Here is a 14,640-nt window from a genome sequence, read left to right as displayed (position 1 = left end):
CTTCAGATGAAGTGTGAGCGGTGTTAGGCAGATTTAACTGCATTGATGCCTCAAAGCCTGCTGGGACAAAGATTTCATTTTGAAAACAAAATCTAGCAGTTGTGCATTTGAAAATCTAAAACCTGGCAGTTATGCAGATCTATCTCCAGCATTAAGCAGAATGTACAAATTCTTGGTGAGGCCAAAAGCAGACATCAAGAGAAATGAGAGAAAGCAGGACTCAAGAGAAATGGCAGAGGGGAAAATGTGAGGGAGTGAACCTTCTGCGTGCAAAATGGGTGCTCTGCCCCTCTATGGCCCCTCCTGTGAAAAATGGAAGTGCTTTAGGTCAATAACAAAAAAAAACCCACACAACCTGCCAGTCTTTCAAGCTGGACAAGGATGCTTGTGGGGGGAAAGGCTTTTTTTTGGAGACATATTTATTATAAAATATATCTGCTGCTTTCCCCCACAAAGGGCATCCCGAAGCAGCCCACAAACGAGTTTGACAATAAAAACCAAACACTGACGTAATTCAAAGAACAGGACAAACATGCAACTAAAACACAACCATCTCCAATGGCTGGTAAAAACAGGATCTTGGAAGGAAGAAGTTATCCACAACGGATGGCCCATTTAAACAGAGTAGTCTTCACCGCTTCTGAAAGGTTGAAAAGGAAGAGGCTAGATTGGCCTCCCGAGGAAAGGAGTTCGAGTTTCAATCTGACTCGGCAGCCCCACAGCCACAGGTACTCTCACCCAGCGGCAAGGGCCTCTTCAGCTTTCCACCTGGAGGGACCTCCTAAGGGAGGGAGCCCCTGAGTCTGGGTACTCCCAAAGAGAAGACTCCATCTTGTATGCCCCCCACCCTCTGCCGGCACACTTCTAATGCCATTGGGATACTGAAGAGAGCCTCCATTACAAATCCTAAACTGCAGGCACATAGGAAGATAGGAAGCGGCCATATACCAAGTCAGACCATTGGTCCACCTAGCTCAGTAATGTCTACAGACTGGCAGTGGCTTCTCCAAGGTTGCAAGTGGGAGTCTCAGCCCTATCTTGGAGACGCCTGAGAGGAAACCTACTTGGAACCTTCTCCATGCGAACATGAAGGTGCTCTTCCCAGAGCGGCCCCATCCCCTAAGGGGAATAACTTACAGTGCTTACATGTAGTCTCCCATTTATATGCAAGCAGGGCAGACCTTGCATAGCAAAAGGGACAAAATTCATGCTTGCTACCACAAGACCAACTCTCCTCCCCTTTATACTGGTCTGAACCATTTAGCACAGGGGTGGCCAACTGGAAGCTGTCCAACTGCTATTGAACTATAACTCCCATCATCCCCAGCTGCAAAGCTTTAGTCCAACAACCAATTATAGTTCATTCCAACAGCTGGGGATCCTCATGTTGGCTACCCCAATTTAGAAGTTTAAAGGAGATAACCAGGACTTTGAACGGGGCTCAGAAACCAACATAAGAACAGCTCTGATGGATCAGGCCCAACCAGATGCCAATGTAGATTCAATGCTGCAGGGTAATATGCAGAGTCAGCTTCAGGCTTGAAGGGGCTCTTGGCAAAGTGCCTTCCGTTGGTGAATCCCTATAAGGTTCATGGGGCAGCTTACCTTGGTGCTCCTCATGGTAGGCATGGGAACCATTTTTCACCCACAATGCCCGTGATGTAGCATTGTCCCAGACCACTGAGGAGATCAAATGGCAGCTCCCACAGGTGGCTGCCATTTTCCTCCCCACAATATCCTGGAATGTTGCCATGTCAGGGTTACTGTGGTGTGGGGGGAAATGATTGCTAAGAGGAAAAAAGAGAAGAAGCCCCAAAGATTCAACAACAAAGGTGATGTTCAATTCTTTATTCAGCATTAAAAAATCTCTTGCCATACACATTTGGAGACCAAAAGTTCTTCTTCAGTGGCAAATGCGCAACTATCTTCTTCAGAGACTGTATTTCGCATCTAAAGGAATAAAAGATATTTTTAATGGTTGAATAAAGAATTGATTGACAAGAAATTTAGGACTTTCACATAGTGCATAATTTACCTATGGAATTCTCTGCCACAAGATGCAGTGACAGCCACCAGCCTGGATGGCTTGAAGAAAGGCAGATAAATTCATGGAAGACAAGTCTATCAGTGGCTACTAGTCCAAGGGCTATAGGCCACCTCCAGCCAAAGAAGCCTCTAAATAACATAAGAGCAGCCCTGCTGGATCAGGCCCAAGGCCCATCTTGTCCAGCATCCTGTTTCACACAGCAGCCCACCAGATGCCATCAGTTGCAGGGGAGCAACAGCAGGAGAGAGGGCATGCCCCTCTCTTGCCTGTGGGCTTCCCAGAGGCTTCTAGTGGGCCACTGTGCAAAACAGGATGCTGAACTAGGTTGACCTTGGGCCTGATCCAGCAGGGCTGTTCTTAATTGACAATCACCATTATAGTGCCTTTGGGGGTCTCCTTCCTTTTTTTATCTGGTTCACCAGTGCTATGTCATCCCCCCGGCCCCACTTTTCTTCCAGAAATGGTTGCTGCCAGCAGTTGGGCCAACCCCCCCCCCCCCCCCCCAAGAATTGCCCAAGCACAGACACTGGCAGTGAGCACAGCTGCACCAGCCAAAGCTCTCAGACCTGAGACGATGGCCCGGTTCAGACATAACACAGAACCACAGGGCCCCCTCGCATCCATGTTTAGGCGTGCAGGAGGTTATGGCCCTTGTTTCGCATAAGTATACCCCTCTGGTTCTGGCAACAGTGCTTCCGTCTTCCCTGAAGGACAGCCTAAACTGCCAATCAGGCCAGAGAGAGGGAGGAGCTTCCTCTCTCAACTTCAGTTCCCTGGGGCCCAAACTGCGGTGCCAGTGCTCGGATACAATCCTGGCACCACAGAAATGGAGTCTGGAGTGGCAAAACTCCCTTCTGACCGAAGGCGAGCAAAACCGTGGGATGCTTTCTCCCGCAAACTCCCATTTCCCCGAATTCGGACATTTGGGTTAGGAAACCAGAGGTGAAGGGACCTCTGGCTTCCTGTTATGTCTGAACCGGGCCAACGTGAATCGATTCTGAATCAAGCTGAAGAGAAGTCGCCCCATTGCTATTTTGTAGCTTCCAGGCAAGTAATGTTATTTTGCTTTAAACAAAACATAATACAAATGAAAGAGGAAGTCTGAGAATGCTGAACTGTGCACCCAGTGCTGCTTTCTGCATTTGCATGGGCAATGGCTTCCTGGCATAAAGTACACCTTTGTTTTCTGAGGTTTTTTTTAATTCACCATAATGGGGTATGGAAACAGATTATAGCAACCCTTCCCTCCCTCCCAAACAATTCATTCAAAATGCCTACATGGTAGAGTTTCCACAAGCTCTCTTGAGAAGCAGAACAGCACATTTCAGAGCCAGTTCACACATTACACAGCAGCAAATCTAGGTCTGCCAGAGAGTGCACTCAATAGGGAGTTGTAGCCAATCCCAGATTCCTGACAAAGATACCTGTATGATAAATATACTGGTTGCATTCAGACATTACACTTTTAGGCATACACTTAAAACAATTTACTTGTGTACCTAAAAGTTAAAAAAAGAAAAGAAGTGAAATGGCTCTCAATGACTGGACAGAGAAGGAATAATTGCTTTTAAAAAATATATAATCCAGGAAGGAAGGGGTAGGAAACACAAGAAAGGTCAAAATTCCCTAGTGTCAAAAGCCCTATTCAGACATTATGTTGTACCTGCATTCGGATGTCTATACAGACATGTGTTTTTATGTGAATGACTGTATCTGTGTTCATTTTAAAAGTGAACCTAAGTACAGGCCCCCCCTGAAATGCAGGATGCAGATAGGAAGTGTACTGTTATACTTGCACTCAATGTAACATATGAATCACTGTACCTGCATACAGAAATGTACCTGTGTACACTGTACACAGATTGTACAAGTGCTGAACAGAATGTGTGGATAGGGCGAGAGTACCATGGGATTTTCTGAGCCAATTCTCACGCAGACTATTGCCTGTCTGGGGGCTATCCCATTTCAGATTACAGCGCACACAACCAAAGGCGACTCCATACAAAAATAAAAGTCCATGCACATAGAGAATGAGCATGTCAGGGCATCTCTTCCTTACATGCTAATTCTCTATGTGCATGGCTGGGCCAGAACCCTTCCTTCCTGATATGACAGTGTTCTATATTCATAGTGTTCTATATTCATAGCTAAGCCAGGTACAGATTTTGGAGTCCCGGAAACACAACTTCCTTTTTGTGACTACTAGGCCATGCTTCTGTCTGCTACAAGGAGAGACTATGAACACCAGCTTCTCAGGCGTCTTTCTAAACCAATGATGTAGACAATGATGTAGATGGGGGAGCCAGCATGGTATAGTGGTTAGAGTGCTGCACTAGGACCGGAGAGACCCGAGTTCAAATCCCCATTCAGCCATGATACTTGCTGGGTGACTCTGGGCGGGTCACTTCTCTCTCAGCCTAACCTACTTCACAGGGTTGTTGTGAGGAGAAACTTAAATATGTAGTACACTGCTCTGGGCTCCTTGGAGGAAGAGTGGTAAATAAATATACCATACTTCCAATTACTATTTCTGATTGCTAGCCCACATTTATGTGACACCCTCTCAAAGCTGAGGATGAAATCCAGGAGCTTTTCCTATCTCACTAGCCAAGCTCTACCTCACAAACCAAGTTACTGGCCAAGTCTCCTAATCCTCTGTCCCCCGTCTCCATCCCCAAGGCTGTTTCAGCCTTCACTGTGTGACTTCTCAGCTGCCTGTCAGGTCAGAGCCTGTCTCCCTTTCTACTTCTCTTTCAAGATAACAAGCTGGTATGATTTGGCCTGCTGAGTCTCTGTCCAACATTTCCCTCGGGTGGCTTAGCGCTGCTTTCTACGTGTAGGCTCTCCACTAAGTGAATTCTCTGGTGTGTAGTCAAAGTAGCATGAGAACCGAAACTCGTCCCACATTCATTGCATATGTAAGGGGTGTATCCTGAGTGGGTTCTCATATGTCTCGTGAGTTTGGAGCTGGAAATGAATCTCTTGCCACATTCCATACAATCATAGGGCCTCTCCCCCGTGTGGACTCTTTGGTGCGTGTTCCGGGTTGACAAGTGGCTGAAGCTTTTCCCACACTCGTTGCAGACATAGGGCTTCTCTCCCGTGTGGGTTCTTTGGTGTTTACTGAGATTGGAGCTGTAGCGAAAGCTCTTCCTGCACTCCAGGCAGCTGTAGGGTTTCTCACCTGTGTGGACTCTCAGGTGTTTATTGAGATCTGAGCTCTGCTGGAAGCATTTTCCACAGTCCAGACAGCCAAAGCCACCGGGCACCTCTCCTGTGTGGACTCTCTGGTGAGCAATCAGGCCTCGGTGCTGACTGAAACTTTCTCCACACTCGGAGCAAGTGTAGGGCATCTCTCCTGTGTGGGTTCTCTGGTGGATGAGGAGGTTGGAACGCTGGGCGAAGCTTTTCCCACACTCGGGGCACCGATGGGGCTTCTCGCCAGAGTGGATTCTCTGATGTTTGAGAAGGTTCGAACTCTGGCGGAAGCATTTCCCACACTGGGGGCAAGGATAAGGCTTCTCTCCTGTGTGGATTCTGCGGTGGATAGTGAGGCTTGAGCGCTGGGTGAAGCGCTTCCCGCAGTCAGGGCACTGATGGGGCCTCTGTGCCACGTGGACTCTCTGGTGTGGCGTGACGTCTGGTGCTCGGTGAGCCTTCTTCCCACTTTCAGAACTTTGGAGCTTCTCATCTTCTAGTTGGGCTCTCATAGGGCGGCTTGGCCCATTTTTAGCTCTCTCCTCCACACAGTCACCATCAGTCCTGCAGTTGCCTGAAATAGAAGAAGCCAGATGTAATTCTGTTTCCAGAATGCAGGAATGTGACTGAAAATCAGGAAATGGGGGCCCTTGCAAACCCCCCCCCATCTTCTGTCAATGGTCAACATTCCCCGCAGTGCTCCGACAACAGCAAGAACCTTGCAGGAACATAAAGAGATTGCAAACTAATTGAGTTTCTTCCTTCTTCCACAGCCTAGCAGCAGTGTGGGGGCGGAGAAACAATTTTTGCTGCTTTCATCTCCCTCTTAAAGGACTATTCACCTGCAGGAAAATGGACGGGGCTGTAGCTCAGTGACAGAGCACCTGCTTTACATGCAGAAGGCTCCAGATTTAATCCCTGGCAACTCCAGATAGGGCTGAGAGGGGGGAAATCCTGCCTGAAGCCCTGGAGAGCTGCTGCTCATCAAAGTAGACAATATTGAGTTGAGACAATTAGTGGAGACAATACTCAACTAATGGTCTGACTCAGTAGATGGCAGCTTCCTACGTACCTGAGGGCTGCACAGCCCTCAAGGACACATTCCTGAGTCCTTTAGGAGGAAGGAGGAAGCAGTGAAAATTACTCCCCGCCCCCACCCTCCACTGCAGGAGAAGAAAGAAACTCAGCTAGTATGCAAGCTCTGTGCATCTCCACAGGGCTCTTTGAAGCACTGCAGGCAACGTAAGCCAGTGCCAACCATTCCCAAACTGGGTGCAACAAGAGAACAGCTAATATGCTGCAAGAAATAAATTAAAGGTTCAGATTGTGATCCACAGAGGAGATTGCCTGCTTCTGCTTGATTCACAGGGGACTTGCCTATCAGTCTCCTTCGAGGATGGATCATCCTGCTGCATCCCTGCAGGGAGTGTGATGGGATAGGTTCATTGTTCCTCAGGCTAGGAAGCAAGAGAATTACTCAGAGGAATTGCCCACTGGACCTCACATAGGTCTGGGCTTACATACAGGGTATGGATGGGCTACTCTGATGCCAGTGTGTGCAAAGGGGAAAGAAACCATACAAATCCAAGGGCAGGGCTAAGAGATATCACATGCAGCCAGGATTCAGTTCTGGCTCCACGTCAGGTCTGAACCACTAATTATCTTGTAATCCTGCCGCTTTTATTGTCTTTAGAGCACGGCTTCACAAAACCTAGGTGCCAGGAAGCCATGGTGCCTAGATCAGAATGGGAGGAGAGCTGGTCTTGTGGTAGCAAGCATGACTTGTCCCCTTTGCTAAGCAGGGTCCACCCTGGTTGTATATGAATGGGAGACTTGATGTGTGAGCACTGCAAGATATTCCCCTCAGGGGATGGACCCGCTCTGGGAAGAGCAGAAGGTTTCAAGTTCCCTCCCTGGCCTCTCCAAGATAGGGCTGAGAGAGATTCCTGCCTGCAACCTTGGAGAAGCCGCTGCCAGTCTGTGTAGACAATACTGAGCTAGATGGACCAATAGTCTGACTCAGTATATGGCAGCTTCCTATGTTCCTAGGATATTCAGAGTCAGAGTTGCTTAATAAAGAGAAGCCCATTTACCCTTCCCTTATCATGCCCATCACTAAGTGATATAATTTGGTTCAGTATCCATTGCCTGGCTTTAAAACTTTTTGGGTTGGCTCATAAATCCAAAGAAAATTTGTCAAGGCTTGCTTTAGAGTTTATATCCAATTGCATTGTTTTCATTAAATTGTAAACAGCACTGAGAGCCTATTGTGCTGAAGGGCAGGACAGACATGAACTCATTAATCAATTAATTATCCTCACAACAACCCCATTAGATGGGGCAGTATGATTAGACCCATATTGCTGAGGCCGAGTGAAAGACAGTTGCTGAAAGAGGTCTGGTGTGGATGAGATGAGATTTGAACCAAGGATTTCCTACTTGGCCAGGGCACTTTCCAGATTGCACACTACAACAGTGTCGCTACATGTCCGTTGAGTGTGCTTCAACATTGCAGTCCCTGTGCTGTCAGCAAGGTGCCGCTCACATTTCCGATGCCTTCTTTTGGATTTTATCCTTCCGTTTTAGTCCTACAACATTGCAAGTCTGTTGCAGAAAAATAGCTGTATCTTCCCATTGGAGGAGGGTTGTGCAAGCTATTGACATTTTCAGAATGATCCTGCCAAGCCGAAGCATTTTACTGCTGAACAGCGTGTGATCTGGAAAGCACCCAGGAGGCAAATACCAGCCCAATAATTCAAGTAAGATCAATCCTCACCTAGTGAGCTCACATCTCGGTCAGTCTCTGGCTTGGTCTCTCTGCGGAGCGGCTTCTGCCTGGTGGCTGATGTCATCTGTTCCTCCTTGGAGGAACCAACAGCTCCATCTCCAAATGAATCTGTCACCTAAATAATCAACGAGAACATCATGACCTGCTCGCAGAGCTGGTGCAGAGCTATCGCTGCCCAATCCCTATGATTAGGCAACTGGGATGATGTATTATTTATTTATTTTACACATTTGTATACTGCCCAAAATGCAAATCTCTGGGTGGTTTACAACAAAACAATTTTTAAAAACCCCAACAAATAATGTGTTTTGGAATGCCCTACTAATTCGTGTGCTCCTCCCTCTCCTTGTTGAAATAAAGTGGGTCAATTCGCTTATGTATCACTCCGAGAACTTTTGTTGAAAAGCAGCATATAAATATCTGTAGTAGTGGTAGTAATAATATGTAGTAAGAATACTCAGTAGTACTGATGTACTTGGAGCCACCTAATAGCGCAGCGGGGAAGTAACTTGCCTAGGGAGCAAAAGGTTGCTGGTTCGAATACCTGCTGGTATGTTTCCCAGACTCCTATATCAGGCAGCAGTGATATAGGCAGATACTGAAAGGCATCATCTCACACTGCGCGGGAGATGGCAATGATAAATCCCTCCTGTATTCGATCAAAGATAACCACAGGGCTCTGTGGCCGCCAGGAGTTGACACCAACTTGACAGCACAACTTTACCTTTACTTTACTGATGTACTTGGTCTAAGGCAACGTCATGTGACGCACAGCAACAGCTCAGTAGACTTGACACAGGGTTCTCAAACTTGGATCCTCAGATCTTGTTGGACTACAGTTTCCACAATGTGTGGCTGGGGATGATGGGAGTTGTCATCCAACTTCTGGGGACCCAGGTTTAAGAACCTCTGAGGAGACCCTGACTATACCGTAGGGGCAGGTCTGTAGAGTGCTCTCAGTGGTAGACCCCTCGCTTTGCATGTACGAGGTCCCAGGTTCAATCCCTGGCATCTCCAGTAGCAAGTTTGAATTTGTCCAAAAAACAACACAAAAAGTTTTGGGTTTTTTTTACCCTACACATAAACTGGGCTAGGCTCTAACATGCAATGAAAAACCCGAATCGTGTGTGAAGTGCTCCCCAATATCTCACATGGACTTTGGCATAAATCCGGCAGCTGTGTGAAAACAGATCCTCCATTCTGAGCTAAAAGCCCCGTCTGGAAATGATCCAAGCAGAGCCAGGAAAGAGGTTTGGCTGAAAACCAATAGCCTTATTCAAATTATACCAGCTTTATATGTTCATACAATCCAGCTCCTGTAGCAGGCAATTAATTGTGCATAACAGCTGTATTTATTTTTAGACGGCCTTTCTCTATTGGCCTCAAGATGGTGCACAATATAACGTATAGGCCATTATAATTATATTAGAGTGATACAAACAAATACAAAACAATACAGAATGGAAACAAATATTTCATCAGCAGGATCTAGAAGAGGAAGAGAAACTCTCCAGTTACAACCAGGTCCAAGCCCCTGCACTTCAAAGGCCCAGATAAAAAACACAATATTTAACTGTGTGCAGGAGGTCAGGAGTGTAGGGAGAGAACAGACACCCCCAGGTACATTCCACTCCGTATGGGGACATTTTTGATATAATCCTGGGTGCAACTCGAAGACAAACATTTGCCAGACAGTGAGTATTCCTAAACTCACCACAAGATATAGACCCCATGTGGGAACAGGGCCAGTTCCATTGTGGTAAAGTGTGCCGTTGAGTCGGGGTCCACTCCTGGCGCACACAGAGCCCTGTGGTTGTCTTTGGTAGAATACAGGAGGAGTTTACCATTGCCTCCTCCCGCGAAGTGTGAGATGATGCCTTTCAGCATCTTCCTATATCGATGCTGCCCGATATAGGTGTTTCCAGCGGGGATTCGAACTGGCAACCTCTGGCTTGCTAGTCAAGTCATTTCCCCGCTACGCCATTAGGTGTCTGAAGCAACCTGAAATGGTGAAATGGATTGGGGGGGGAGGGGGTCACTCCCATTGCCCACCCCAGTTCCACTTCACTATCCACTCTCCAGCTCCTTCTCATTACCCTCACCCACTTCCTCCTCCGCAGTTGTTGCCATAGAACCCAACAAACTACTCTGTCTCCTCTCAAGCTTGCCAGATTTGAAAAGGAAGAGGATGGAGCAGAAGGGGGAAGTCAGGAGGAGAGGAGAATAGTGGCCTAGAGCATCTCCTGGAAGACACTCTAGTCCTCTTCTCCAAAATCCCTCTTCTACTCTATCCTTTTCAAAGGCAGGAGGAAGACTGCGCACTCTGTTTTGTGCTGTTGCTGAATAAGAAGGTGGCAACCACCCCTGACACCAAAAAGGCAGAGGCGGAGGGCAGGAGGTAAGATAAGGAGGGGCTGGGGGCATCTGGCACTCCATCTCAACCACCCAAAGGACCTGGCACAGCACTACAAAGACAGATGTCCATTTGAGATACCTGGCCAAAGTTGGGAGGCAATGTAGAGATTTATAAAATTATGAATGGTGTGGTGAGAGTTGAGAGACAAGCATTTCCTTGTCACTCATCATACTAGATAATTAACTTATGGATAATTATGCATAATTAACATGGAATTCTCTGCCACAGGATGTGGTGATGGCCACTAGCTTGGATGGCTTTAAAAGGGGCTTAGACAAAATCATGGAAGACAGGTCTATTAATGACTACTAGACTAGGTGGCCTACAGGCCACCTCCAGCCTCAGAGGCAAGATGTCACGAAATATCAGTTGCAGGGGAGCAACAGCAGGAGAGAGGGCATGCCCTTACCCCCTTCCTGTGGGCTTCTCAGGGGCATCTGGTGGGATACTGTGTGAAACATCATGTTGGACTAGATAGGCCTTGAGCCTGATCCAGCAGGGCTGTTCTTATGTTCTTCAAATCCAGGGTCACCCCATGACACCGACTGGCCGTGGATTCAGCAGAGATGAAAGAAAGGAGTTCACATTACACAGAATTATAGCACTCACTGCCACAAGATGTGGGATGACCACCAAATTAGATGGATTCAACAAATTAAATGGAGGAGGTGGTCTATCAGGAGGTCCACAGACTCTCCATATCCAGAGGCAGTATGCAATTGAATACCAGTTCCCTCAGGAACAACACTCCTTCAAGCGCTGCTCATGGGCTTCCCATAGGCATCTGGTTGGACACTGTGGGAAACAGAAAGCTGAACTTTACTTAGGAACATAGGAAGCTGCCTTATACCGAGTCAGACCATTGGTCCATCTAGCTCAGTATTGTCTACACTGCCTGGCAGAGGCTCCTCTAAGGTTTCAGGCAGGAGTCTTTCCCAGCCCTACCTGGAGATCCCAGGGATTGAACCGGGGACCACCTGCATGCTAAGCAGATGCTCTACCACTGAGCTGTGGCCCCATACTCATCAGACTTTGGTCTGATTCAGCAGGGCTCTCCTTATGTTCACATCTACCCCAGCAGTTTGGTTCCTATGAGTCTCTGAACTAAGCCCCACAATCACACTAAATACTGCTTACCTGACATCCCCGTCTCTTGGGCCCTCCTTGTCCTGGCAGCAAACCCTCGGTCAGAGCCACTGCTTGGGCACAGGTCTCTGGCTGGCCTTCTCGGACCCAGCTCTGCATTTCCGGTGGCAGGATGGTCAAGAACTGCTCCAGGACCAGCAGCTCCAGAATCTCCTCCTTTGTCCGGCTCTCTGGCTTCAGCCAAGAGTGGCAGAGCTCCCGAAGCTGGCTGCAGACCTCCTGAGGACCCTTGGCCTCCTGGAAACGGAATTTCCGGAAGCGCTGGCGTCGCAACTCCATCCTGCCAGCATTCCTCTCTGGGAAGGTGGCCTTGACCTTTCGGAAATGCACATTGTCCCTAGCATTCAGGTTCCTATGGGCCTGTTCAGGTTTTCCTCTGAGGCCTGGCAGAGATCCTGCCATCCCTCTTCCTCCTGTAGGCCGGTGGTGGTGGGTGCGGCCAGCTGTTCGTTGGAAGGGGTCTAAAGATTTAGCATCACCTTGTGATGAGAGTTCCAAGCGAGGGGACTGCATTGCTTTCAGGAACTGCCGCCACTGAGCCTCCCAGTGCTGAGGGAGGACCTCTTCTGACTCCTGTTGTATCGGCTGAGGTGCTGCCCACGTCAAAAATTCTCGGATAGTTCCAGACTGGATGACACGCAGAGCTTTCTCTCCTCCCTTTGACCCTTCCCCTGACTCAGGATCTGGCACACCCTCGCCTTCCATTTTCATAGCTGAAAAGCCCCCTTGCTCTTGGGCAGAAGAGAACTGGAGACCTACAGCTACAGCTGACACTTTCTTTGTAGTCATCTCTCTCTCCTAGAAAAATCCCCAAGTATTCAGCTGTTCTGGGGCCTAAAAACTTTAAGTTGGGCCTAGCAATACAAAGCACAGTTTTGTACAACTTGGTACCTAAAATCTTTGGATGCTGGTGGCTGCATATTCAATGCTTCTGCTAAGGTGTTTGAAATAAGCTTTCAAAAGTTTCTCCAGACTTGGGCCTCTCGGGTTCCAGAGATCACACTTGGTCTCAGATCTCTTGTCAAGAACTGAGGAAAGACAAACTCCTAGATTTCGGTATAGGTTAAGTATCATAAGTCGATCCCACAAAGTTGGTGTGGCCCCTCCTGAAAAACTACTGAGGATCAGGATTTTCCGTGGGAATGCACAAGAGTTAATGATGAACCATGAGTTAGCTCAGCTATTAACATCTTTCCCAAAATTATCCGGAACCAGCCTGATCTTGACGAAAGACAGACCATTAATTTGACATGGCAAGGATACTATTATGGTCTCAGTTATGAAGACAATCTCCTCCCTGGAGAAAAAAGACACAGTAAGAAACAGAAAACATGGCCAATTTGTGAGGCATCACTGTGCATGTGCACACACAAATCTGTCCACATGAGCATAAACAAAAAACATGATAGTTTCCTAAAGTTTATAAAGAATTATATTTTTCTATAATCCCAGTCTTATTTATTTACACTAAAGCATATAGACCAGAGGTCCACAACTTTGCATTCCCCCAGATGTAGTTGGACTACAATTCCTATCATCCCCAGACACAATGGCCAAAGCTGGACTACAGTACCCATGTACTACTACAGTACAATGCCCATTGTTCCAGTCACAATGGCCAAAGCAATAAGCCACGAACATCTGCAGATCCAAGGTTGGGCACCCCTGGTAAGGCCACTTATGATGATTTAGAATAGTTATACACCACTTTTCAGCAAAAACATTCTGAACCCAATTTACATAGCAAAAGGGGTTAGAAGATCCCTAACCCTAAACCTCACCTGAAGAAGCTCACAATTGCAAAACACACAGAGGAGACACCAGCAACAGGCACTAGAAGGGATGCTATCTATGACAGTTGCTCCTCCACTGCTAAGTATAAGAACCACCACTTTTAAAGGTGCCTCTTTCCCCAGTTAATAGGGGATCTGTCTCTATCTGCTTTCTCCACAACATGGACAATTTTATAAATGCCTATCAAATACACACACACAACCATCCTTTGTCTTTTTTTCTAAACTAGAAAAAACCCTCAACATTGTAGCCTGGCTCACTGTCGTTCTCCAGCCTCCTGATCATTTTGGTTGCCCTTTTCCGTACCTTTTCCAGTTCTAGAACATCCTTTTGGATATGCAGTGACCAGAACTGTGCACACGACTGCACCACTGATTTGTATAACGGCATTAACAACACTAGCAATCTTATTTTCAACCCAGTTTCTAATAATCCCTAGCATGGAATTTGCCTTTTTCACAGCTGCTGCACTCCCGCTATGACTTAAAGAGGTAAGATTGCCTCCCACTCCCTGCCTGGTTCCATTATCATTATTTGCATCATATTCGGATTTGGGTCCCCCTCCCTCCCTCTGCCACTCCAGCCCCGAAACTCACCGGTCCCCCATAGCAGCCCCCGTTTCCAATTAAAAAGCTGCCCTCCCTTCTTCACCACTAATCGCAGGTCTTGGTGGGAAGGAAATTCAAAAGCCGAATTTCCCAGAGCGGAACAGGAAAGCGTCTCTCCTATTTACTTCCCTTCTTTCCAGCTTTCCAAGGCAAAGGCTTCATCCCACTCTAGGATTTGCAGGTGCTGCTGATTTTAACCCTTTGAGCCAGGCATGTGGAAGAAGAGTTGTCAAATTCTGACAGGGATTTTTGCTTCTGCCTAGCTCTCACTGAGGGTTTTCAGACAGCAGGCTTTACCTCGTGTTTACTGTGAGGATTTACTGCAAGTTCGAAGCTGCCCTCCCAAAAAAACACAAAAAATGGATTTTTTAAATTACCCATATAAATCAGGCTACAAAATGCACAATGAAAAACCTGAATTGTGTGTAAAGTGCTCGCCGATAGCTTGCAAGGTCTTTGGGGTAATCTGGCTGATATGTGAACACACACTCTCCATTCTGGAGGAGATGTGAGCTAAAAGCCCTGTGTGAAAAACTCCTGGGGATAAGACCACTTCCAGGCTGTTTCAGTTCAAGCTCCAAGTGGGGGAAATCATGAGCTGAATGGTTTTTCACACTAAATAAATAAATAAAATTCCTATACT

General features: G+C 47.2%; 1 protein-coding gene across 1 annotated transcript; it reads right to left on the bottom strand.

Annotated features, from left to right (window-relative positions):
- Nucleotides 1-1,833: 1,833 nt before the first annotated feature.
- Nucleotides 1,834-14,141, bottom strand: LOC128343086 (zinc finger protein 24-like). Its single transcript, XM_053291592.1, has 5 exons — nt 13,986-14,141; nt 11,587-12,892; nt 8,022-8,148; nt 5,232-5,819; nt 1,834-1,950 (listed from the first exon to the last, which is right to left on the bottom strand). Exons 2-5 carry the CDS (start codon nt 12,382-12,384, stop codon nt 1,931-1,933), a joined length of 1,533 nt encoding a protein of 510 aa, XP_053147567.1. The 5' UTR covers nt 12,385-12,892; nt 13,986-14,141; the 3' UTR covers nt 1,834-1,930.
- Between the last annotated feature and the right edge of the window lie 499 nt (nt 14,142-14,640).

This window comes from Hemicordylus capensis, chromosome 2 (genome assembly GCF_027244095.1).
Source record: "Hemicordylus capensis ecotype Gifberg chromosome 2, rHemCap1.1.pri, whole genome shotgun sequence".
Classification (NCBI taxonomy): domain Eukaryota; kingdom Metazoa; phylum Chordata; class Lepidosauria; order Squamata; family Cordylidae; genus Hemicordylus; species Hemicordylus capensis.
This window is presented reverse-complemented; position numbering and strand designations above follow the sequence as displayed.